This window comes from Anguilla anguilla, chromosome 6 (assembly GCF_013347855.1).
Source record: "Anguilla anguilla isolate fAngAng1 chromosome 6, fAngAng1.pri, whole genome shotgun sequence".
Taxonomy (NCBI): domain Eukaryota; kingdom Metazoa; phylum Chordata; class Actinopteri; order Anguilliformes; family Anguillidae; genus Anguilla; species Anguilla anguilla.
Genome location: NC_049206.1, coordinates 17,903,552 through 17,930,750, shown reverse-complemented (window position 1 = coordinate 17,930,750; position 27,199 = coordinate 17,903,552). Strand labels below are relative to the sequence as shown.

At 42.4% G+C, this 27,199-nt stretch overlaps 1 protein-coding gene across 2 annotated transcripts; it reads left to right on the top strand.

The window, feature by feature from the left end:
- Nucleotides 1–1,195: 1,195 nt before the first annotated feature.
- rxrga (retinoid x receptor, gamma a) lies at nt 1,196–26,910 on the top strand. 2 transcript variants are annotated; one of them, XM_035423147.1, is made up of 10 exons: nt 1,217–1,377; nt 17,646–17,869; nt 20,591–20,729; nt 21,143–21,322; nt 21,652–21,812; nt 22,447–22,576; nt 24,353–24,485; nt 25,088–25,179; nt 25,769–25,874; nt 26,437–26,910. In XM_035423147.1, the coding sequence occupies exons 1-10, from the start codon at nt 1,347–1,349 to the stop codon at nt 26,582–26,584; spliced, it is 1,344 nt and encodes a 447-aa protein (XP_035279038.1). In that variant the 5' UTR covers nt 1,217–1,346; the 3' UTR covers nt 26,585–26,910. The 2 variants fall into 2 exon arrangements, with proteins under 2 accessions (XP_035279039.1, XP_035279038.1); XM_035423148.1 differs by lacking the exons at nt 24,353–24,485; nt 25,088–25,179; nt 25,769–25,874; nt 26,437–26,910 and adding an exon at nt 22,835–23,725 and having other exon boundaries at nt 1,196–1,377; nt 22,447–22,668.
- The last annotated feature ends 289 nt before the right edge of the window (nt 26,911–27,199 follow it).

Below are 27,199 nucleotides of genomic sequence, written 5' to 3'. Positions count from 1 at the left end.
TGTTGTTGTTAATTTTTTTAGTATCCAAAAATGGGTATTTTGATATTTACATTTTAATGGGCAAACGTGATTAAAAGGATGTTATGTGGTCTCCAACAAACTGAGCAATGTTGCAAGAAACAGATAACAATACCAATGGCCTGAACCATGTGCCACCATTAGTGAGATAAAAGAGGAGATTGATAAATTGCCCTTTTTACTCTTTTCTTTCACTTTCATTAATTTACATTATCTAACAGGGAACAAATGAATAGCCCTGATTAGTGTGGAATGAGTTGGAAGAAAAGCTATTCATCTTTGTTAGCATCCCCCTGTGTTCCTTTATGGGCTGTTTTTATAAGGATGAGGGCTTCTGAGCCTTTCCCATTGGACTGAGAAGCAGGGAGACTGAGTGGTCATCCCCAACAGTGTCTCCCGAAACGGAGTTCAAGACTGTGAATGCTGGTGACTCCTCCATAACCTCCTGAGGTACTAAGAGCTCACCCTTAAATGACCTCTTACTACTAGGAAAGATTTTCTTTGGGGGTGGGGGGTGGGGGTTGGGGACGCATCCAGGGGGGTCTCCAGGCTGCCAGTCACAATTAAATTATATGAACACCAGGAATTGGAGCAATGCGATATAAAGTTAATGCACACAGCCTTCATACAGTGTTGTTATGTTGACGTTAGCTTTTCCAAATTCAAATGCACAACTAGCCTAAATATACACATATCTATATATTTCTGGAAAAATGTAGATATATTTATATTGTTGTTTGCGTCAGTATTCGTTGAATGTTTTGATAGAGAAGATTTTTGGTTGAAATGAATGGTATGTTTTGTTTCTAACTAAATACAGTGGCATTTTAATTAGCCTGCTCGTTAAATTGGGGTAGGGATTATGGACAGTTCGGATGCTTTGCTGTGTAAACTTTCAAAATGCGATGTGCACCGAAATTAAAACAAGCATAAGACTGGCCTGCTCTGTACTGTAATTTGACAGTGACAGCCTAATGAAAGTATGTTTCCCACTCATTTCGATTCAATAACAAACGCCATTTTGAGTGCTGCCGTTTTTCTCATGCAAACAAATTTAAGTTCATCTGGCTAAAAAACCCATACTGCTGCGACAATGTAACGGTTTCGTCAGACCGCGTACCTTCATATGAAACCGAATTACGTTGTCATTGGGAGACACTCCGCTATCACCACCCCCCTTGCTGGGCCCCCGTATGTGCCAGCCTCACTGTAGCAGCAGTGCGAATTCAGTCGAGCCGGGGAAGGAATTCAGAGGGGGATGCCGCTGTCTGTGACGGTGAAGCAACGACAAGCATAGGGGGGAAAACAACTGGGATATAACTTGTACTATGGATAATAATGACACGTATCTACATTTAAGTGAGTATTTCCGCTTTGTTATATGAATCTAACGTTTGCATTGCTTGCGAGAAGGCTCCTAATGCAGTTGAGGGTTTGTTGTTTCTTGTGCATTCATTTACATGGCGTTCAGAAAACTGAATTCCGTCAGCGGACTTTAGACGCGGCAGCTATAAATCCAGTGTAGCCGTGTTATCTGTGTAGTTAGCACTTGTCTCGCAGTAATGTGTATTGACAAGCAGTCACTGCCAATGCAAAAGTCAGGTGATGGCAATTCTGTTTCTCCCAGACGGGGTCAGGGGTTGGCACTTTAATTGCGGTTATATAATTTATGGTCGTTCTAGCGCGTCTCTTGTTAAACTATTTGCAGCTGAACTGCTACAGTATTTGTCCGAGCGGTGATAAAAACAGTGTGCAGGCTATTTGTAGTCTAATAGAAACGAGTAATATGACCACTTCATAACTTAAAGCGAAGTTCAGGGTGTCCGCTACCCCGTGATCCGAGTGATCGCCTCCAAATATGACTGGTTTGATTGTCTCCCCCTTTTACATATGCCATATTATTCATTTTCATTTGGCTTGTCACATTTTTATACATTTTCATAAAGATTAGTGGACATCTTCATAACAAAAACATTTACTGGAGATAAGTCAATATTTTTCAAATAATATCGCGTGTTTTTTGTTTTTTTCCCAAAATATTGCAAAATGGTCATCTTTGTTGCGGGAACGTTTATTTACCAGTTTATATTACACTATTGTATCCTACTGATTTGGATATATCCTGCCAAAGACTTAATTGTGAAACCAGAAACAGGAACATGTCAAATAAGCGTTTGATTGCCTATAGTGTGGCTAATACATTTATGCTCGTTCACTTAATTTTCCCCAGAACCTGCTAATTTAATTAGGCCCACATATGTAGCCTAAACATAAGTAGCTATGATTGAAGGTCCACTTAAAATGGCAGTAGAAAAACATCTGTTTATAGAAACTTTGTCACAGGCATTTGGGCTAGAAATTAATGGGGCATAGAAAGCTTGTTGGTTTGTGTTGTGCGCTTTCGCAATCAGCTGTGAGAAATATAATTTTATTTTTCCTGAATAAAAGTGTGATCCTATCAAATATATCTGAGATAGGAGAAAATATCATCTGGGGCACTGAACCTTTCCGTAATCAAAGTATGTCAGCAACAATGTTTCTCAATCATTTGAAAAATTGCTGAATGTCATGTTGCAGCCTAATACGTGATTTCCTGGTGTTTCAACATCATTGCCAGTGTTGCATACAGTGATTTAAAAAAATAAAAAATACCATTTCATTATAATTTTATGTGTGACAACAAGGCACATCAAGGCTCTGGCCCAGTCAAAATGTCACTGTCCAGCCAATGAGGGGAGACCGAAAGATTCCTTTAACGTTGCCAAGTCATTACAAAACACTTAGTGTTCCAAGGGTCTCTGTTTACAGCTGTTCCTGGACAGTCCCCTGTGACAATTTAATCTTAAAGAGGTCTTTTAAGAATTTGCTTAGTTTTTTTATAGATGACAAGTTAGCTCATTTTGAAGCCTGTTAGGAAAATATAGTTCTTTCTGTTACAGTGTATTTACTTATATACATGTATGAAAATCTGTGGGCTATTAACTAAAATATGGACTACGTATGACTGGACGCAACATTTTTCTGCTTGAAATTATACTTTTTCTTTTGCTTTATGCAATCATTACCATTAATTACTACTCAGTAAAATAGTTAGGCGTATAAATTACATATATTTATGTAATATATAAATAAAATATATTGATTTGCTTGGATAGCAGCCTTATGTAGAATTACCCAAGGGGCTTATTTACATACTGTCCATGCATACAGTTGAATGTTTACTGAGGCAGTTCATCTTAAGCACGGTACTCAAGGGTAAGTATTGTACAACAGTGGTGCCGAATCTGGATTGTTTTAAGCGGATCTCTCAACATTGGGTTTGCAATTTCAAACTCAACATGACATGTTGCACACTTTGTTCCTCACAAGATTTCAAAATGCGGTGTTTTTTGAAAATACTTTTCCAGGGATTCCAGCGGTAAGTAAGTGCCGTTCAGAACCCTGCAGCACCCAGGTGGGGGGAGGGGGGGGGTCGGACTGCCTTAGGGGCTAACCTCTGTGTTTGATATTGTGGACTTTGACATCCAGCGTCAGTCATTTTCCTGCCTTTGTTTGAAGATCTGAGTCCCCTCAGCATGGCGACTCCGAGGATTGTTGTTTTAAACCTTGGTCTCCAACGATTTTCAGCCACATAATCAAAAAGTCGTTACATCCAGGGCAAATCGCTACAGGTTTATCAGGACAGATTGTGAGACCAGGAGAGGAGAGCAATCGGGAGATGCGGCCAGTTACAAAGAGATCAGTTTATCTTTCGATTATCACTGTGGTGAACATTTATGGTGAACATTTATTTTATTGTTAATTTTGTGCTTTCAAACAGGACATTTTTTGTGGCATGTGAAAGATCAAAGTAATCTACATGGTGATAAAGTGATGTGGCTTCTCATACTATAATTGTATTTCTTTTTTCTCTTATTAAAAGCCTAACCAGGGACAGGAGTTGGAAACTAGCAATGGCTATAATCTCTGTATGCGGTACATCAGTTACATCAACTTGTTTGTAATGAGTTGAAGTGGTACTATGTTAACTTGCATTGTCCCTACCAAATGAACTATATGAATGAATGAAAGGGCTTGAGCGATCAACCCGACCATGTCAGCGGTCTGGTTTACAAATAGAAAACATGTATGCAACTGTTTCCAGTTTCACGTTAGACCAGGCTCATGCTAAAGTGTCCACTTTTAATTAACAGTATTTAAGAGGGCTCGGGGGATACAATTTGACTGTACCTGTCTGAATCAGCTTTGTTTAGAGGAAACCTGTTTCTGATCTGATGGGAAAATCACACTCGCCATATTTCATTTGGCGTGACCGTGTTTTTAAATGTATTTTATGGTCAAAGCGTGCAGGTTGGTTTGTTCAGTCTGAATTCAGTAAATGCTATCATCACTGTCACGATCATAATTTCACTGCCTAAATTGTACAGCTCTTTCTCTTTCTACAAATTATACGGTACATGGCGATATGTCCTGGTGCTATTATGATTTTCATTATAGTTTTTCTGACAAAATACCTCTGCCTGTGAATGTTATTTGAATCCATGAGTTATCAGGGGGCGTGTCGCTGTTGAAGGGTCGATATCAACGCTGGATGATTCTCCATAGGTATATTGTATATATCCCACATCAGTACTTTTCCCAGTGTTCTCAAAATTTAGTCTTAGTACTGCGTCATTAGATTGGACCAAGATTAAGGAAATTAAAAATCAGCATTTAGCATTGGTTGAACATATTGCCGGTATTTTAAAAATATTGCCTGTTTAGGACAAACCATCACTTAAGCTAATTTAATTTTACAATTACATGTTTATGAATAGTTTCTGATGTGAGATTAGGGGCCAGCAACTGTGGTCCTGGGCTGCCAGAGGTGTTTAAAGTTTTTGCTACATATAATCCCCTAATGACATAATTGGATTGATTATTAGGCTTATTGAACGCAGGTGACCATGTGATGAAGATACTCAGTATTCCGCCATTCATTTAGGCTGACTCTCAAGAACCAATAAAATAGAACAATTATCAGAAAGATCTTTGGCACCCCAGGACCAGCATTGCCTATAAGTGGTTTAGGGTGTTCATAAACGTCAATGGTATGTATTAAAAACATTGTGCCAATTTTAGGCTACATATTAATGTCACTGACTAGGGCTACATCCTGTAAATTGAGCCTATGACAGTATGCTAATTCAGTGTTACTTAACAGTGTTGGCTGAATTTTTTTTATGTGCAGCCTAATGTACCTTACTAGGCATAAAAGGCTTCATTAATCAGAATATTTTATGGATTCTCAAGTCTACTGAAGATCTAGAGGTTGCAAGAGACTGTTATTGTTAAAAACATATCAATTCAAGGCACATCACTGCTCTGGCCCGGTCAAAATGTCAGTGTCCGACCGGTCAGAGCAGGCCGAAAGATTCCTTTAAATTTGCCAAGTTCATTCCAAAGCACTTAATGTTCCTAAGCTCTTTGCTTATGCTGTTCCTGGAGCATCCCCTGTGACAGTATCGTGGTAGAAAGGTCTGTGTTTTCTCTTAATAAATTTTGTTATTTCTTTTGCTTTTTATGAAAGCTCATAAGAGTAAACAATGTCCTTTAAATTCCTTTATATTTAATATGAAAAAATAATATAAAAAATAACGAAATGTTTTGAAAATTTAATTAAAAATTAAGTTCAATGATGTACTGCAACAGTAGGCGCATATACAAAAACAATGCTAAAAAATAGTGGCTCTTAGTGTTAAACTGGTATAGCCTAGTTTATAACTTGTGTTTTAGTATTTTCCCTACGAGATCCAATAAAGACATGACCTTTATGACTAAGCACTAGTATGTGTGTGTGTGTGTATGTGTCCATATATCTTCAGTCAGTGTTGCATTTTTGATGTAAGTTGGAGTCTACAGTGTATTTGCTGTGCAAAAGTTAGAGACCTGCTATGTTAGCCCAAGTCACCAGTCCATGGTCCTGCAAGTTTGAGCACATGTTCCAATGTGCAGTTTATCTTCCCATGAGCACATGCTCTGACCACAGCCGTTTCTCCTGCACCAGCTCATGTCACCAGTATTTAATGAAGTTCTTTAGGATGAACATAGCATTTGCCTCAATCCTTTTATTTAGTCTTCCTATTTGCTGTTTGTAAAATGGCTTAAGGAAAGGGGATGAGATGGGAGACAGGGTTATACCTTTTTTTCCTGGCTTACTCCCACATGACACTTTTCTGTTATCAGTGTGTGTACACCTTGTCTGTGTGCAAATCATTTTTTTCAACACCTTCCTTTTACTTGAGCAAAGGGGAGACAGTCACATGCATCAGGTGCGTGACCTTCTGTGAAAATGCATAAGGCGCATGCTTGTTTTTCTGTTTTGGGATACATGTAGTCCGCTCTGAAGGCGCAGGTATGTGAATTGAATGAATGTGGAATCCTCCATCCATCAGATAAACCGTTGAGGTCATGGAAGGTCCCCAGCCACCGCGCGCTGTGCACACAGAGGGGATTGTGAGTCATTCCTCCCGCTGTACTGAGCAATGATTCTGCCCCAGTTACTGAGAGCTTTCTATGGCAAATTGGACAGCAGCAAAACCATTAACTCCGTTACAGTGAGTTTGGTTTTTTGTTGCCCCCCACGGTTCTGTATAAGTTGTACGCAACCACCTGCAGTTGAAGGCCTTATGCCTATAAAAACAATTTTCATAATATGGTCTGGAGGTTGCGAGTTCAAATCCCGAGTCGGTGGCTTAGCCTGTCGTTTTCTGCGAGTACTGATCTGTGTAAATGTATAGCCTATTGCATTTTTAAAAATGAATGAAATTTTCATCTTTAAATTCCACAATCATTTTGAGATGTTTGGCTTGCTAACACAAACAGTAGCCTTAGTGTTAAATCCTTGGAATGGATCCTACAGATAAATCTGTCTTTAGCTCATAGTAGGAACTGCAGGATGAAAGAGCACTCAGGACATGCGCAGTACCGCCACTACAACAGGTGTTGCCAGCCCACCTCTGTCGCCCGACTGCCTGCTCTTCCTCAACAGTAAGCTCCTCATCAATAAACGGTTTCCTTCCAGACTAATCTGAGGATAATCTCTGTAATCCAGTTTCTGGCGTGGGCCCCAGGCTCTGTCACCTCACAATTTTTCAAGGCAGGTGTCCGGAGGGAGGGGCCGACCCCGCCCCCCCCGGCTCCGCCCCCCCAGACACGATGAGCGCACCGCCATGTGGCCGTGTGCTCCCCGCCCTCATGAAACATTCTCGCTCTTGGATTTGGGAGCAGTGTTTAGATGTTTTTTTTTTTCAGATGGGTCTGGTGCCAGATACTTAGCTGGTCATTAGCTAGACAATGTGTCTAGGACATATTCTTTTTATGTATGTTTTTTATTGTTCTACAGTGAATATACCAACTGTACATTTGGTTGTATGTAGGTCCATTGAGAACAGTACTGACGGGATGTAGTATTAGTCTGTAAAGGTATGTATGGCTAGTTAATGTGTGTTATTGGCTACACCAATAACACACATTAAATCAATGAAACTGTCCTTTAAGTAGTGTGATGTCCAAGTGTTTTAGTGAATGATTGCGTTTGTCAATGGGCACAGTGGTTTTTGTGCATGCTGTTTCATTCATCTGTGCACTAAGGGTCTTTTTTGTGTCCCCTTCCAAGTAAAACGTCAGTCCCTGCCTTCACCACAGAGCGACTCTTGTTCCCGGAATCTCTTAATACAGATGTCCGTTCAATGGTTGTTTTTAGCCAGGCCTGTGATAACCAATTAATTGACATGGTTTCATAGTAATTTGTGTGTAATTGAATGGGCTTCCAGCTGGCTTACTGTGGATTTATAATGAAAGCAGCAATATTTAGAGTTGGCCAAACACACACACACACACACACCCTGCTGGGATCAGTTGTAATGGCAGGTATCCATGATGATCATCCCAGATGGAGCCCAAGGTTGGAGCCGAACTGCTACTGTGTGTTCTGTCTTGGTGCTGCGCTAGCCTAAACACCACTCCTGAACTGCTTGCGGGACTAGGGAAACAAAGTCCGCCGGCAGGCATTTTCTCTGCTGTCGTCAGCCCGGCGCGGATGTGGCACTCGGTGTCTGCTGGGAAGCAGTTCCAAAGTCCTCGTAAAGGGAACAATGCTGTCACTGAACAATGCTGTTTAAATGCTAACACACTCTAAACAGCATTTTGTGTACAGAAGCAGTTGTTACCAAAACAAGGAACTGAAGATAAGCTCAGTTGCGGGTTCAGGTTGTGTCATCAGGCTTACTTGTTTGTAAACTATATGTAAACTTTCCTGTATATAAGATTACCTGTCGCATTACGTGTATTAAAAAACAAAATGGTCACTTGTCCAATGCCTGGTTTTACTTGCCTGGCAGGTAGGCAATGTTGTTGAACCCTGGTTCATTACAAAGTGCTGCTCTGGTTCCTTTTTGCATGTATTAACTAGGAGCAAAACCTGTCCTCTCATGACTAGAGGAAGTGGTAAAATAGGCACTGGCTTGAGGGCTAGACAGTGGGTTTCCCTGTCATTGCAGTCTGTGGCCAGCAAATAGCCATTTAATGGCTCTATAAATACTACTGTAATAACATAAGAAGAAGAGAGAATTTTCTTAAAATAGATTACAGTTGGAGTAGAAAAGGTTACTGTTTTTACTGGTAGAATGGTAACAATTGGGCTAGTTCGTTAACTTGGTTACTATTTGCTTTAGGGAATATGCCATTGTTTAATTATATGCCTTTATTATGTTGATTTAGTTTGCTTGTTATTGCCACTAAGTCAATATCCAGTTTCACTTAATTGGCTGATAATCGTACTTCTCCAACCCCTATGGTTCCACTCCCTGCCTCTCGTCTCCCCAGTTAACAGTTGCAATTTCTCGGCGGGTTTCTTGCACGCGCGTGTTAATGGGTCCATCCACTCTGCCTCAAGGCCGGCCCCCTCACGGTGACTGACTGCTGTCTGTGCACGCGGAACATGTCAGGGACGAGGCCGCAAGGACGCTAAGAGGGTGGACGCACGCGGCGAATCCGTCACGCGCCGTCACCTGAGCGCGCGGGAGGGGACGGGCGGACGAGGTCATCGCCTCAACCGCGAGCCGCCATTTTCACGCCCAGACGGCGTCGCCGAGGGCTCTCACTGGCGTCCTTATCGGCTCTTTTCCCGGTGAAGGCTTTCTTTGTCGGCCGCGGTGGCGAGCGTTAATGCCGGCTTTGCGGCTTCTAGGCATCAGACCCCTTTAAATCCGTAGGCCAATTAGCAGGAGCCGCCGTGCGCCCATTCTTGTTTTAGATAACACTTTCCATTCCTGGCCTCTGTTTCCTCGCCCTGAGTCCACGGGATCACTCCAGCCCTGTCCCTCGCCCCGTGGCCATGGACCGCTTCAGCCCTGTTCCTCCCCTGCCCATGCCTTGACGCAGCCTGGAGCTCCAGATCCATCCCCCGGCCCCTCTAAACTGCACTATACTGAACTATACCATTTGGTCTATTATTTCTGTTAGCTTTCAGCTCAACCATAACCTTCTTAACCCATTTTATTTGCTGTGATAGATCCCTTATAGCATCTCTGCTACATGTGACAGTTCTCTGTAAAAAGTACTATACAAATAAGATTGAGTTGAATAGTTTCACCGGCTGGAAGAGCACATTACAGACAGTTTCCTGCCTCTGTGGTGTGTAACCCACCCAACAGAAGTCTGCTTGAACCGAGGATCTAGCAGTCAGTGAATCAGGCCATTGGTCATGCGTAAAACCATGTCTGTGAACCTAAAAATGTTCATCTCTCAGCTGGCGCATGAATTGTAATGGTAGTTTTCTTTTCAATTAATCTTAAAGATGAGACCAAATGATTAACTGTTCAAATATTCAACCATGTGATCCCCATCAATCCCTTTGACCGCAATTAGGATGTCAGTTCATTAAAAGCATTCAGAGATGTAGGATAGTTTTTCCTATATTTACAAAGCAGGGCCTAAATTAAGAACCCTGCCTAAAATAACAAATAATCTGTATTGACTTTATTTGATGTTATTCATTTTCCTGCCTGATTGAATCCTACTGTCTGTGCAATGAGACATAGCGTCTCATTTTAAAAAGAACATCCTCTGTAAGCATTAATCTAACATCCAGCAAATGTTCATTTGGGCTTTTATATATAATAATACAATTTATATTCCTCTCAGGAAAGCGTTCTGGTACCAATCTGTATCAGGCTTTGCCAACCACCCTGAAAAATTCAGCCGACGGCTGGGGGACTGGTGAATTGGCAGTGTCAGTTTGCAGACCCCGAATCTGAATCAGGAGTGACTGCGTCGCCCTGGAATTACAAATTAACCAGGAGGATCAGGGGTTGGTTGGGTATCGATCTGCCAGTTTAACAAAGCTGCGATATGTCAGCAGAGAGTGCAACGCTTTTGGCCTGGCTGGCCGTTTGGTCAGCACTGAGTCCTTATGAAATACAAACACTTCATCAGAGCTCCATTTTAGAATCTACGGCAGCTTTGAGCGGTCACCTGACTCCACTGAACCTGAGATTCTGCTTGTCAGCCAAATAGCAAGGACAATAATAATTATAATGGAATTATGTTGTGTTGTTTAGCGAACTGAAAGGGAATTGCGGTAAAAACATGGCACAGCAAGAGCATTCCAGCATTCCAGCAAGGGGTTCCCAAACTTTTTAACCTCCCCTAAGATGACCGCATTGTGACTGGCACCCACGCCTCAAAATGGATATGAAACACTTGACACATTTATCCAACATTTATTGCAAACTGCAAAACTTATTATTTTATACACTTGTAAGTGGAGGAATGCCTATATTGTGATGCCTTTATTTTAAGGATAGTTGGAACATTCTTAGTCACTCACATAACTTGGATAACATCACATAAGGTGGATGCACTTGTGTTATTTTTCACTGTAAGTTGCTCTGGATCTGCTCCAAGAATGTAATGTATAAATATATCCATTAACAATAGTGTTATTCTATAATTTAAATAATTTAGTCAGTACAATGATTACAATAGAAATGATGTGTCAACCAAACCAGGTTTGTTTTAAAGTATAACATTATGAAACAAAGAAATAAAAAAGTATTACTAAGAATAATTTTCATAATAATAATTTGCTAACCACCTAGTCATTACAATATATGTCACTGCCCATGTTTAATGGTCCAAGGGCTGCACTTGTGCCTTGTGCTGTTGGGGCCATGGTGCCTTTCTGGTGAAGTTGTCTTTACTTCCATACAAAGACTGCTATGTGAGCTCACGGTACCTTGGGAAGAAAACTGTGGAGTAAGTGGGTATGTTGTCTTTATTAACACTACTTTTCGTAAGTAAGAACTGCTGTGGAGGACTGAATTCAAATGCATTAAATCTTACTACTATGGCAATGTGTCATTTAAACATACATGGCAGAAAAGATGTACAGTAACATGCATAGCAGTGATTCTTCAGTCAAATTCAGTGGCAGCTGAAGAAGAATCAAGTGCTTCTGCAATGCTGTCGCTCTGACTTAAAGTGCAATTTTGCAATTCTGTTTCTTGAAGTTGAAAACAAAGTGCTCAAATGTGTAATGCTTCAGCATTTCCACAGAGTTGTTTATATTGAGACTTAATGTATTTGCCTTGGAGTGAAGAGAGACATAACGTACTGTTTCATGATCCAGTGTAATGCTGCAGGCTTGTCTGATCCGATTAAAGGAGTATGTTTAATCAGGATTAGATGGGGGGGAGGGGAGGGGTGTTGCTCAGCTGGGTCGGCACCCATCCCATTCCCCCTCCCCGACACGGGACAGCTGGCCTGTGGGTGGATGAACAGGTTGGAGGTGCTTACTGGAGTGTAAGAGGATTTAATGGCACCATTGATCAGACATCAACCTCATTAGGAAAAAAAATGAATATATTCTGTTTGGGGGGGATTTATTGTCCTGCTAGTATTGTGTCTGGGTAAAGTTCTAAATTTGAAACCTACCTAATCTCCCTGCTTACAGTACATTGATAATGATGATAATGATGGTGAGGATGATGCTTGTGATGGTGATAATGAACTGCTGAATATTTTATACTTGAGTTGACCTCAGTTGACTTTCCGCTATTTTTATATATATCATTTCAGATTTGCTGAAGGCTTTTTATTTGGCACAGACATTTTTTATGTCCAATGAGGGATATTTTAGATACAGACGTTTTACTTACTGTGACAACCAACTAACTAGATTTACAATGGCTACTGTGGGGGCTTTCAGGGGATTTTGGACTAAAGTCAAAAATACACTTCAAATACGTTAAAGCAAAAAAAGTAACTCCAAGGCAGCTTGTACAGTGACATTATGTTTCCAGAGGCTGTAAATATAAACAGAATATATTAGTAGATACATTTTATATACTTTGTTCACAATTATTAACATAAAATATCATTATATTGTGTTGGCACTTCATTGAACATTTACACTAAAGCTAAAATGACAAACCCCAGAAAGTGAATCATGCAGTGTCAGTGTCATGCAGACACCTGCCAGCTCCCCTCTCTGAAACATAATATTCCCGCAGAGCTATGCCATACTGCTGCCTGCTAGTACAGATGCAATTCAATCAATATTTTGTTGATATTACTTTAATGCTGTGAATAAACTGGTGCTATAGATCAGAGTCTTGCAGACAATTGTGATTGATTCCTATGTCAGTAATGGGAGATGAGCACAGGCCTGTAAGAAAATATTTCACATTAGCACTTTCTATGACTCCATTGAATGGGCTGTGTCTCATGACTGTGACTTTCACAATCTTTCAGCGCCTTGTGTCTTATGACTGTGACTTTTGCTGCCCTTCAGTTCCCTGTGTCTCGACGAAGACTTTCACCAACTTCCTGTGGTTTGTGTTTGCTGCTCATGTTAAAGAAGCTGTCTTGCTTAGGCCTTTCTAAGGCCTTAGGCATTATTTCATGCGCCCCTCTAAGAGACAGCTTGCTAAAACACTTTCCTATTTTCCCATAGACTCCGGTGGACTGTGTTTAGCGCTGCTTAACTCTGAGGCTATTGCGTAGGTTTGTCAGTAAACACCACATGACCACACCTCCTGCTTCGGATTCGACAGGAACAGGGCCGCCGCGACCTTTGAGCCGGGACGGCAGCGGTCAAAGGTCACGCGCAAGCCTCAAGCGTTCAGAGGTCAAGGTCGTCTCCCGCAGGCACAGTTCACAGCATGGTTATTTCTCTAAACACCAGCTGGTCTCCTAGGTGTCATGCTAATAATAACCCAAGCGTCCGCGCCGCACGGCTAGCCAGTGAAACAGGAGAGTCTGCACCTTAAAGAAACCTCAAAGAGCAGTGAAATGGCTGGAGATACGAAGGGTTCCAGCAAGAGTGACTTCTCTGACATGAAATAATGTGTCTATTTGTTCTTTTCGTTCGTTTTTTATTTGAAACCCCTGTGTCGCTGTGTTTATGTAGGGTCTTCTGTGACTGATTTGGAGTCATGCCGTCGAAACCTCTTCACCCCTGTAACCTCAGTTATTGTTGTCTAGGAAGTCACAGTTGAACTTAAAACTTCTTTGACAAGTGATCACTGGCCAGGACCTGACCTGGGTAATAAGGCAGCAGGCATTCACCACACATGTACTATGGGAAACATACAGGAATTGGAAAGAGTTTAAAAGAGTTTCAAACTATTTCAACATCCTATAGCTATTCAGCATGGGTTTATTTATTTTCAATTCAATTTCAATCAGCGACATAAAATCTCAAGTCTTTTATGACTTTTATGTCTTTTATAACCTCAGATTTCATTATGTTTTTTGCACCTCCAACCAGATAGCACTTGCACGTAACACGCATTTACGCCAAAGTTTGGTAGACCAACTGACATTCCAGGGATTTACAATGCTTTTAAAGTGAATTTTCTTATTTGGTTAGAAAACAAATAATTTTCTTCCCCTTCCTTGAGATTGTTCTGTTTTTTAATTTTTTAATTTTATTTAATTTTATTTTATTTTATTTTTTCAGAAATCCCACAATACCATAACTTATGTAGACTGAGATAGTGGCAATTTCTTTCTGCTGAAAGTGTTAGCCAGTGGCCGCGATGGTTTTAATGTTTAGAATCTGCAAGAAACAATGAAAATATAGAAAGTGCCTTTGTAAAGACAGAAATTAAATGGAAACACAAGGCACAGCACATGGCTAATGGGGAACAGAACAACAGCCATCTTAAAAGCATACCAGAAAAAAAAAAGTATTCTTGCAGGAGGACTGCATGTGTCCCTATCTGGGGGTGGACGAAATGTTCAGTTCTTTGCATTGGTCCGTCCCCCATTTCTCTCTCGCCATCTCCTTGTTTTTGGAAAAGTCTACCACAGCATCATCTTGGAAGAGATTCTGGATCCTTCTCTGGGACCACTGTTTGTTTTGAGTAGATCTTGCTGTTTCTCACCTCTCGCATGGTCTTAATGATTCTCCACTGATGCTGGAACCTGATGGTCTTACACCTCCAGCTGGCCTGTTGAGGATGCTTTCAGCAGTCAGGGATGACTTCAGTAGAAAACTGTTTTGGGAGACACGAGACAACATGGCTGCGGACCAATCTAGCGACGGAGCACTCCCTGAACAGATGGTATACATGCGAGACACGTGTGAGCAGGCTTCCAAGCTATATAAATGAAATATTTCTGAAAGTCAGTGTTTTTTTTTTGAAGAGGGATAAGTCATTATAAATCATGCATTTTCCCCCATTTTGACCTAGGGTCAGAATGACACACATTTATTACAGGTTTTCATATTGGAATTATTTTATTCTGTGGATCCAAAGATGGGTGTGTGAAGTGTTGTGCTGAGCAGAACAGGTGGTCTGTGGGAAACGTAGCAGTACAGGGGGGGGCGGGGTGTGGACGAACCGACCCCCTTCCTGGTTGATCCTCTGTGACAGTCCTGCATGGAAGATGCTGCTGTCCCCTCCCTGAGGAATGTGACATTTAGAAGTGGGAATGAGCATGACAGTTGCGGGGGGGGGGGGCGGGGGGGTGGCAGTCTAGAAGAGCCGGTAGGTCCACTTTCACAGCCAGTCCGAGTTTGCCTGTGCATGTGGGTGTGTGTGACTTTATTTGTGTGTGCGTGTGTGCATGCATTCCATGAATGCTCCCCACAGCTGCAGCAAACCATGTTCTCATTTACACACACCCCGTGCCCCCTCCAACCAGTGATCCCTCTCCCACACACCTCTCACACCTCCCCCAGCCACCACTTTTAAACACACATACACACATACACACGCACTCACGTACATAGATACATACGCGCACACACACACACACACCACACATGCACTCAAACACCCCTCTCATGTCCCCCAGCACGCAAACATATTAATATATACCCAGCTAACGCACATATACGTACATGTTCTTGCACACATGGACACACACACACGCTCCGTGTGCGTCAGTGGGTCACACCCCCCCAGGCACATTACTGGGTGAGGCCTGCAGCGATATGGATTGAGACGAGCTCGCTGGACCCCGATCAAAAAAGACGAGTGATTCAAACATGGACGGGAATTTCCACCCCATGATGCTCTCACAATGCCTGGACCGTGAGTAAAAAACAGACTCCGAGCGCTCTCCTTTCCCTCCGCGGCGCAGCTCTTCCCGCGTCCGTTTCGGTGGAAATCGTTGAAAAAATGCAACACGGCGAACCGGTCTCAGCCCACGGCGCCCAAGCCGCCGTTACTGACACCGCCTTGCTAAGAGCTGAGTGGCTGCATTTATTTAAGTTCACGAGGAAGTGCAGAAATTGCGTCACGTTAGGTTATTCTGTGGTTTGCATTGTGACCGGATGCGCGACAGGTTCCCCTTTATAGTTCAGATACTGGTTTGTCCACAACTTAAAGTGAGGGTTGAGTTCTCGTATTTTTTGCATCCTGTAATTTTTTATTTGTTTCAGTAATACATGAAAAGGAACCGCTTGCTTACACACTCTTAAAATTGGGTTACTTCAAGACAAGAATAAAGTGTGCGGTGATTAGATTGAATGGAGGCCTCTGTTCTGTTATGGCCAAAAGGCTGCAGACAGGGCTTTGTGCAAACGAGAACTGGAGCTGAATCACATGGCAGGCTGTCCTGCAAGGCCTGAGCTCACAGCATGTCTTGCGCGGCATTGCACCGCAGCCAAAAGCAGGTCTTTCGCATTTGACTGACGCCTATTTATAGGAGCAGTTGCTTAAATGTCACTGAATTTTAGGCGCTAATGGAAAAATCAGCCATTTTGGAGCCGCACGCGCACGCCGCTCAGTGCGGCGCTGGTGTCAGCAACGCACGTTTCGGCCACTTGGTCACCCTGGGCTTGCCCCCGCTGGGAGTCGGAGAACCTGACCGGGCTGGGGAGGGTTCGGTCCCCTCCCGGATGACCTATACAGTAGAACACGGTGTAACGGGAAAGATTTACGGACTTTGGACAGGCCCCCGACGGCCTAGCGTTACAGCCTGCAAATGCCATGTCCAATTACCGCCACGGCTGGCCTGATCCTGTCAGAGCGCTCGCAGGCCTAAATGTCACACCGCCGGCCCGCGGTCCGAAACACGGAACATTCCGGCGAAAGACGTAGAAACTAATGTTTCTGTGCTGAAGTGGTTACTTGGAATTTTTGTTTTAGTTTTTTAGTTCACTGTCCTTGAAGAATGGGACCTATCAGTAGTGTTTTGGTCTTCTTTTTCAGTGTCCATTGAAGCACTCCAAGAATACTTTTCTAAAAATTTTAACCAAGGAAAAGCATTTGGTTAGACGTATCATCATACTTTTTAACTGTTATGCATGTTGACTGCATGTATATCATTGTAATTTGACCTATTGTGGTGGGCTGTCCATTTTAGAGGATTAAGGCTTGGTGGCTGCTTGTGTTTTTCTGACCCCTTTACTGGCTTGCTGATCTTGGAGGGAAAAGTAGTTGTTTTGTGATTGTTGTTATTCCTGGAGACTTCACAACACAAAAGATTGCAGTGATCGATACCATTGTTATGTGGATCAAGCACACAGCACAGGAGAATACCTAACAGCCACTTATTAACTTCACAATAGGCCTATATTCTGTTCTGAACAATCAGTGAACAGCACCATGCTACATTGTGATGAGTTACTGTTAATGAAATTTTCTGGCTATGATATTTTGCCAGATTGACATGCCTATTATACTTAACTGCCTTGAGGTAAAGTGTGATGTCATATCTGGGATTGGACAATGAGCTGTAAGCCCAGATAACTTACTTTAGAAACTCTGACGCCCTAAAATACAGCTAAGGCTTATCATTGAAAATGCAGCTATCACTAAATGGATGGTAATTCAAATGAGCTTGTGGAAAATATTTTAGTTTAAGTGGAGAGTGCTGTGCGTGGATGTTTTAATTAGTTTGTGGACTATTGCTGCTCAGTGGGTGATTGTTCAAATTATGTTTGTGATTCTGCCATTTAATGAATAGAGTTGTTCAGTGAGTGAATGTTCAAATGTTTAGACAAATGTGAGGACTGCATAAAGGCCAATGAGGAGATGTACATTAATTTATGGGCTGTGTTATCATTGATTGGGTGCCCACTGAGATGCCCCTGTGTCTGACCCCGCCCTCTTGTGTTCCAACTGCAGATCCGCCCCCTCACTGTCACATGACCCCACCCCCGTCCCAGATGAACTCCATGGTGGGACACCCCTCCGTCATCAGCGCTTCGATCAACGCCCCCCGGCCCCTCCCCTCCCCCATGGGTGGCATGGGCTCGCCGTACTCCGTCATCACGTCCTCTCTGGGCTCGCCCTCCGTCTCCCTGCCCTCCACGCCTGGGATCAATTTCGGAACACTTGGCAGTCCACAGGTGAGGGCTCCTCCCCATTTGGGCCATTGCATGCTGTGCAACTATGGCAACAACAGAACTACTGTGGAAAAAAATCCATTGACAGTTATAGAGTGCAATTTTTTTCCAGTGTGTTTTAGGCAATAGAAATGAGGCAATTATCCGCTTTTGTGTTGCCTCCTTTTTAACATAAGCCTGAAAACGACATACCCAAAATAAATTGTCTGCTATTTTTTAACCCTTTTGTCTACAAGCATAATCCTGGTCTCTTCTGAAAGGTCACCATTGGAGGTTTTTTCAAAGTTTCAATTATTATTTATTTTGAGTGGATGCTTGTGGCAATGCCTGGTCATCTTATAAACACAATGAAGCCACAGCCACAACGATGAGAATACCACCAAAAAATAATATTCTGAATTGTTTTTTTTCTGAGCTATGTCTAGGAGAATTTCCAAAAAAGCTATTTGAAAAAGGACACTTGGTACCCACATGATATTTTGGGTTTTTAGAGGTGTAAAATACTATATATTGTGTACTATATGCTCCTGAAAGAAGTGTGCTGAAATTATCTCCCTTTCCCCCTGCCTGTCACTTTCTACCAGTGGTCGCGTTGATGCAGGATCATGCATTTTTCCACAGAAAAAAGAGCCAAAATGCTGTAAAAAATACACTGCGTTCTATGAAAGCAGATATGCTGAGGTCCTTTGTTTGAGATTACAATGGCCGGTGACCATGATTTGAACCACAACAAAATAATTACTCCTGTGTCTTTGAGCCAATTGAATTTTGGTGTCTGACATTTGTGTTTTTTATTGATATTTGGTCTGCAACTGTTGGTAGCATTGCCAGATTCAAAAAGAAAGGGCTCAATTTGAATGAAAAGTCGAAAATGAGATGTCACGCTCTAGCTAGCATGCTCAATATGAATAAATGAAAACAGAAATTGGTCCTAGGGTTTTTTTATATTATTAGCCTGTGTGGCAAAGGTTAGTTTTGATCAGAACTTCAAAACATTATTGGGATCGTCTTTTATCCTGCTAAATCCACTATTTCATCCTGCTTCTGTTGCAAGTGTCATAATAAAATTATGAATGACAAATTTATTGTGTTATTATTGTGATTTCTTTTCTGAGAGCAAGTGAATTAGCGTTAAATGCAGATCTTGAAATGCCCTGCGCTCCCAGGTTTAACTGCCTTTATTTCACTAAGTGAGTTTTCGTAATTCATCTAAGTGGTCTAAGTGCCTGGCCAGGCAAAGCAGCTCATGCAACTGTGAGAGGTCATCCTCTCCTTAGTCCTTGTCTGAAGGAGAGTCAGTGCACTGAATTTGGTAAGACTGAAAAGACTCAAAGCTTGAAAGACAGACCAAACATACTACTTCTGAGATGGGGGGGTTGGATTTCGCTGTGCTCATCGCTGTCAGTTTGGCAGAGCTCAGACACGCACACGCTCTACTCAGTGCACATGACACCAAGCCACTGCTTCTCTTCTCTTTGCTCTCCATTCCACCAGGCAGATTGGTGGATTCAGTGAAAGGAGGCTCGAGGGGTGATTTTGATTGAGGCTTTTAAATGCATGAAAGACTGAGGCTTTTAAATTCATAAAGGAGATTCTTCAGGTTCAGTTCTGTTAGTTGAACGAGGGGACATAAATGGAAATGAGCAAAAGGTCAATTCCGTACAGACATTAGGAAGAATTTTTTTCACCCAGAGAGTAGTCAATGTGTGGAATAGCCTGCCAGGTCACGTAGAAGAGGCAGAAACTCTGGGGACTTTCAAGACTAGGCTTGATACTATCTAGTATGTAGGTAATCAGAGCACTAATTTAGTCATGAAAATGGCAAGAATTCTTGGGGAGAATGGCCTGTTCGTCATTATGTTATGTTATGTTATGTTACGTATTGTGGGTGCCAGATTGAGCCGAGGGAATTGCTGGTGCTTGATTACACATGGAGAGTCAACGGACTGATGTCCCTCCTCTAGTGACACTGCAGCTAATTACAGTATACAGCATCCCACGGGGCTGCCAGCTGCCAGCTACCGCTGACACTGTACGGGTCCGGATTCAGTGACAGACCATGGGGCCCATCCACCCATTAGAGCAGTGCCTGAACAGCATGAGCAAAGCAGCAGCCCGTAATCCAGTTTCTTTTCTTCTTTTTCCATAGTTTTGAATGACCGCTCTTATTGCTGAATCCAGCTGTTTTTGATAATAATCACACTGGGGTTATGGAAATGGGATAAACCCAGATAGGCTACAACCAAACATTAAATTCTCCGTCTTCACCTACATCCTAATCTGGTACCAGCCTTTTTCAGGGTAATCTGTAAATATGCTGCTCTCTACTGCCAAGTATCTGAACTGCACAAGGTATGTGGTCAGTGGAAATCTACATTTTCACACATGCAGCCTTACCCGGAAATTTTCCGGAAGTCTAACATAAAGGGGTCTTGTGTGAATGAGCTATTTAACAAATGTTTGTTAGGCAGAGTTAAAAATATCATCATCATGTGTGGAAGCTATCAACCTGGTAAAATTCTGCATAGACCATGGAAAGAATGTTTTTATGGCAGGGTTGTCAGCCTTCAGTCCTGAGGTTACAGCAGCAATCACTGATTAATACAACAGGACATTTGAAACTGGAAGAAAAAGGTGTAAAAACCAGAAAAAGGGAAAATATGTGTAATGGCGTGCAATACAACTTTGAAAATATTGTAATGCAAAGCTTTTTGTTCTCCCCAGATGAGTTCACTTAACAGTGTGAGCAGCACAGAGGACATCAAGCCCCCTCCTGGTCTGGCAGGACTGGGCAGCTACCAGTGCACCAGCCCAGGGTCCCTATCCAAGCACATCTGTGCCATCTGTGGGGATCGTTCCTCAGGTAACGAGGAGACGCCCTCATCCTGTCTCACCTCCGCACCATACGTCTTCTGAGGTAACCGGGAGAACACTTTATCCTGTCTCAACACTGCTGAAAACACAGAACTGTAACACCAAACTGCTAATGTTCATTTGAAGCTTGATCAGTATCTCTGTCAGGTACACATATCTTTTGTTTTATTTTTATTGTTTACATTGGTTTGGTGTTTTTTTTACTTTATCTTCCTAGAGGGGATATAGCAAAACAGTTAAATAGTCACAATTTGGATGGAAGGACAGAGAGTGTTGCAATTAGATTGAATCTTTCCGTACCCTTAAATGTCCCTGTGTATTTGTGTGCGTGTGTGTGTGTGTGTGTGTGTGTGTGTGTACGCATGCGCGTGCGTGTGGGTGTGCGTTTGTGTGTCGGTCCAGGAAAGCACTATGGCGTGTACAGTTGTGAGGGCTGCAAAGGGTTCTTCAAGAGGACCATCAGGAAAGACCTCACCTACACCTGCCGGGACAACAAGGAGTGCCTGATCGACAAGCGGCAGCGCAACCGCTGCCAGTACTGCCGTTACCAGAAGTGCCTGGCCATGGGCATGAAGAGGGAAGGTGAGGCGCCATCCGTTTACATACACACCAAAGCTGCAAGTCAGCGTGACTAAATGAATGGACGTCAATGTGAGCAAAAGGTGGAAGTGACTTTGAGAGATGTGAGTGGAACGTGATTAATGTGGATGTGAATGTATGGGAGTGAAAGGTAAGTGATGGTAAACGTACGGTAGTGAATGTGAATTAAGCTATGGTAAATGTATAGTAGTGAATGAAAGTGATACTAAATCTTTGTGATTGAATGTGAGCGGTGGTAAGTGTGTGGCTGTGAATGTGAGTTATGCAAGCGAATAACGGTAAAGGGTGTGGTTTTCGCGTGCCGTTCTCAGCTGTGCAGGAGGAGAGGCAGAGGGGGCGGGAGAAGAGCGATAACGAGGTGGAGTCCACCAGCAGCTTCAGCGAAGACATGCCGGTGGAGAAGATCCTGGACGCTGAGCTGGCCGTGGAGCCCAAGACCGAGACGTATATGGACGCCAGTCCTGGGAACTCAGTAAGTCCCCGACCCGTCTGGGACAGCACTCCGCGGCCAATACCATGACCTCAAAATGCCACTGTTTACTTTGAAAGAACTGATGCGCAGTCTGTTTTTTGTCCTCACCATCACTTTAATAATGCAACGCAGAAAATTCCAGATGAAAATTCCAGGTAATGCTATTTCTGTATATTTGATACACACTGTGCACTTTGTTTTGCTACCAGAAAACATGCCTAGTGTTCGGTTGAATGCCCAGGGAATTTTTTAATCAGCGTGGTAAAGGAAATTTGCTCATTTTATAATATTTCACAAACATCCAGGGTGCATACTCAAATCTTTATTAATGTCATAGCACTTTTACTGTTGACTTGTGTCACTAACCAACTCATGGACACAAGCATGACAATGTATACTACATTATTGTATTGTACAACACCACTGGTGTCTTGTCTAGCCCTTATTATGCACTGTTCTATAAGTCTTTCTGCTAAGAAAGCATCTGCTAAATGAGTAATTGTAAATGTGTTAATCCAGGTCGATACACATGTGGAATGCTAATTTTGTAAAAAATTAAGGTAAAGTATCAATATTTCCCAAACAGGTGCCCTTTAGCTGCAGCTTGTAACGCTCCCCCCTTCCTTTCCGCCAGACAAACGATCCCGTCACCAACATCTGCCAAGCGGCAGACAAGCAGCTCTTCACCCTGGTGGAGTGGGCCAAGAGGATCCCGCACTTTTCTGAGCTGCCGCTCGACGACCAGGTCATCCTGCTGCGGGCAGGTATGACACGCGCGCCGGCGGCGGAGGCCCAGCTTCCTGCTCCAGAGCACAGCTTCTGCATTTACCGCACAGAACTACTAGTGCAGCTTCACATTCTGCAAGTTCAGCTTCGTACTGCAAGTTCAGATTCACACTCAGAAATTTCGGCTTCACACTCTACAAGTTCAGCTTCGCACTCTGCAAGTTCAGCTTCACACTCTGCAAGTTCAGCTTCACATTCTACAAGTTCAGCTTCACACACTGCAAGTCCAGCTTCACATTCTACAAGTTCAGCTTCACACTGCAGTTCGGCTTTGCACTTTGCAAGTTCAGCTTCACACTCTGCAAGTTCAGCTTCACACTCTGCAAGTTCAGATTCATACTGCAAGTTCAGCTTCACACTCTGCAAGTTCAGCTTCATACTCTGCTCATCTGAATATTTGAAATCTAAATCATAATATTGTCTAATATCTGCATGAGGATGTTCTGCATATATTGGAAAATATATCAGTTTTGGCATATTAAGATTAGTAGTATCGTGCATATGCTATGACATGCATTTTATGTATTTATATTGAGAAATTCTGCATTTAATTATGAAACATTTGAAAGTGAATAGTATATAAAAAATGGCATGTTCAGGAGTAAATCTGCAAGTGTACTTTTTGTATATATTGGATTCCTTATTTCACCATTTGACTTGCATTGGTTTTCTCAAACGCATAGGCTCCCACAGCGCTCTTTGTCCCAAAGAGGATTTTATCATGAAAACATGCCATAATGTAGTATCTCCAAAACAAGAGGTCGTGAGAGGGGTCAAAATAAGCATAAACAAATGTAGGCCAACATGCTGACTTGTATCTGTGGGTGAGTTCTGACTTGAGCAGACCAGTTTGTGTTTGTTGCTGTGCTCAGCAATGTGGTTTGTATCTGTGCTTATGTGCTGAACACAGTGTGATTCAGTTCCTATCTTCTGTTTACTTCAGGCCAGAGTGGTAGCAGTTTGTGGCTATGAGCATATTTTACACAATGTGTTATAACTTGTATCTGTGGATACATTCTGACTGCCACAGAATCTAGCTTATACATGGCGCACAATAATGTTTGTGCTCTGTACTCCATAATTTCTTTTCTTGATTTGGCTGTACTCCATAATTTCAGATTTGTAATCAAACATGTTTAAAGCACATATTCTCAGCTTTCATTAAAGAGTATTTTTATACACTTTGGTTTCATTGTGTAGAAATTACAGCATTTTTAGACAGAACCCCCCCCCCCCCCATTTCTGGCTGCTATAATCTCTGACAAATGGCTTCACATGTGTTTCTGGTTAGTTGAGTGTGTTCAATTGCTTCCTTAGTGCAGTTATAAGAGAACTTTAGGCGTCTAGTCTTGATTCTAGACTTGATTCAAGATGCAAACCACCAGTTAGCCAGGAAAACAGGATGGCGAGGTTGCAGTTAGCTCAGAATTACCGAAAAGAGCCTGTAGAGTTCTGGACAAAAGTCTTGAGGACAGACCAAGATTCACAATAGCTGTGTATAAAACGCTTCATGGTGAAAAAATACCCTTAAATAAAAGCTGGGAATGTGCACTTTAACCACATGTGACACATTTGATCACAAAGCTAAAATTTTAGGGTGCATAGCCAAAGCAAGAAACAAAGTCTTTGTCCCAGACATTATGGAGCTCTCTGTGTTTGTGGACACGTTCTGACTGCAGAGGGTTCTAGTGTCTGTGGGGACTCGTAATGCTTGTGAGCACGTTCAGAGTGCAGCACCCTGGTCTCCCTCTCAGGTTGGAACGAGCTGCTCATCGCCTCCTTCTCTCACCGCTCGGTCACCGTGAAGGACGGAATCCTGCTGGCCACCGGGCTGCACGTCCACCGCAGCAGCGCCCACAGTGCGGGCGTCGGCTCCATCTTCGACAGGTCAGACTGCCCCTCTGTTCCATCTCAGTTTAGCACGGTCCATCTTTCACCCCTCCGCCCCCTCTTTTGCACTCTAGTCTTTAGTTCAGTCTGTCTTCAATGGCTCTCATATCACCCCTCTGTTCCATTCCAGTTTTGAAGGGTTCATCCCTCTCCACCACCCCAATTTAGTTCAGTCCATCTTGGACAGGTCCGCCCCTGTTAGACTCCAGCGTAGATCAGTCATTTACATTCATTTGTGCATTGGTTTGTTTATCGTTGACTTTTGAGGCACCACTGATATGCAACACGTTTTAGACTGCTGTTACAATACAGCTGATTTTGTCTTTCCTAGAGGAGCAAAACAAAGTAAAACTCAGGATAAGTGTTTGTTCAGTGATTCTATGCATAAATTTACCATGAGGGAAATGGACGTCTTGTTCTCTGTAGCGTGTCCAAGTGAACCCTTTCATTGCAGTTCACTAGTGTGAGCCATTGTCTATTTCTCAGAGCATCTTAGCAGGCAGCCTCATAAATGTGTCACGAGCTTTTATTAGTCTTTTCTGCTGTTTTTGTTTATCTCACAGAAGTCCTGTTCCCTTGTGGTTTTATCTTTTCTGCAGAGTTCTGACAGAACTGGTGTCCAAGATGAAAGACATGCAGATGGATAAGACGGAGCTGGGCTGTCTCCGCGCTATAGTCCTGTTTAACCCAGGTCAGCACACCCTTTTCAGCGTCGTCTAAATACACAGCGCATGCGTTCCCATGCAATATAATCTGGTCACCACTCACCGTTCTCTGTAATAAGTACACAGCAGATTCATTTTTTCCAGCATAATGTATTCCTATGACTTAATGTCACTTTCCTGTCTGAATGCACAACTGGGGGAATTTGATTACAAGTACATTAAAGAATACATAGATCACAACACTGTGACCTGTCATATACACAATGTCACATATTCTACTTTATGGTAATGATGACACGGTGTCATTCCTATCTCTGCACTCGCGGCATTGTAGTTCCAGTGTCCGGTTGTTTTGCCGTCTCCTACAGAGCAGAAACTGAAGGTAGAGTGGAGACTGGATTGAGTGAAAGCTGTAGGTAGAGTGGAAGCTATTGGTAGAGTGGAGACTGTAGGTTGAGTGGAGATGAGGTAGAGTGGAAACTGTATGTAGAGTGGAAGCTGTTGGTAAAGTGGAGACTGTAGAATGCGGACTGGGTAAAGTGGAAGCTGTAGGTAGAGTGGAGAACAACCAGCTCCCCCTGGAGTATAGTAACTGTGTGTACGTACCGTTTACAGATGCAAAGGGCTTGTCAAACCCACCGGAGGTGGAGAGCCTACGGGAGAAGGTGTATGCTTCACTAGAGTCCTACACCAAGCACAGATACCCCGAACAGCCAGGCAGGTGTGTATTCACTTTTGTGTTCACTCAAATGTTTCTGTTTCCTCTGAATTTGGACCATCGAGTTGTATTTGTCTACCTGTCTCATCAGAGCAATGTCAATGCGTCGAACTGGGAGTAAATGAAAAATCATTTCAGTATTTGTTTTAAGAAATTAAGGACAAAGGTTAGCTATTGTAAGGTGCGCCATGTAATTAATAATGCAGTTTCCAATAAGAAATAAACCATTCTCCTGTCCTAGGATTTTTTAGAGCCAGCGATTCCGGTCCCACTTGGGTGAGCCAGTGTGCTGGTAAAACAGGATTCCAGTGCAGGTTTATTCCTCACCCTAACACTGATCCTGGATCAGCAAAGTCAGCCTTTTTCAAGCTCTTTCTCAGCATTGGCAAGAGAGAAAGCCCCTCATGTCCTTCTTTTACATGCAGTGTGCATGTTCCTAAACAGTCAAAGCTCTACAGCGGTTAGTTTAGGTTCCCGCGTACATACATTTCGGAATGTAGGAAATTATGAAAAAATATGACATTTTAAAATATATTTTAATTTTTTAAACCCTTTCCTCGTCCAGGTTTGCCAAACTACTTCTTCGCCTGCCTGCCCTACGCTCGATCGGCCTGAAGTGTCTAGAACACCTCTTCTTCTTCAAGCTGATTGGCGACACGCCCATCGACACCTTCCTCATGGAGATGTTAGAGGCACCGCACCAGATCACATGACAAAGGCACCTGCTCCCTGTAAATACCCTCAGACCTGCGTAATTCATAGAAGGATGAACTCGATCAAAAGTTGTAAAACTGCATATTTTGTACCAAGCACAATTATTAATGTGAAAACAATTTGTACTGGACTTTTAAAAGTATGCTCTCAAAAGGAATTTGATAGGAATGTACAAGAATATCTTCTTTTTTTGTAAATAGTTACAATTATCCAGTTTAAAAAAGCAGCTTAATGCAATATAAAATTTAATTTTATTCAATGAAAAAAAATTTATAGAGAAAACAAACTGCCACCAGCCTAGAATTTCTAAAAATCCATTTTAGAATTCTTTGAAAATAAAAAGTAAAATGAAAATGCTGTTTTTTGCCTCCATTTTCTAATTTCTAACACATTTTGTAATGTCTGTCCAGTCTGTTTCCATCCTTACAACTGTTAAAAACAGAGTATTTTGAAGCCTAGACTGTTCTGACTTTCAGAGATTTGACAGTGTCATGACAGTGCCTGGTGTGAAACATTTGACTCTGATTTCAGCAATGATGCTTTACCTTACTTTTAGAACACACCACAGTACAATCCCCAGCATCACAATACAGGAAACATCCCTTATAAGTCCA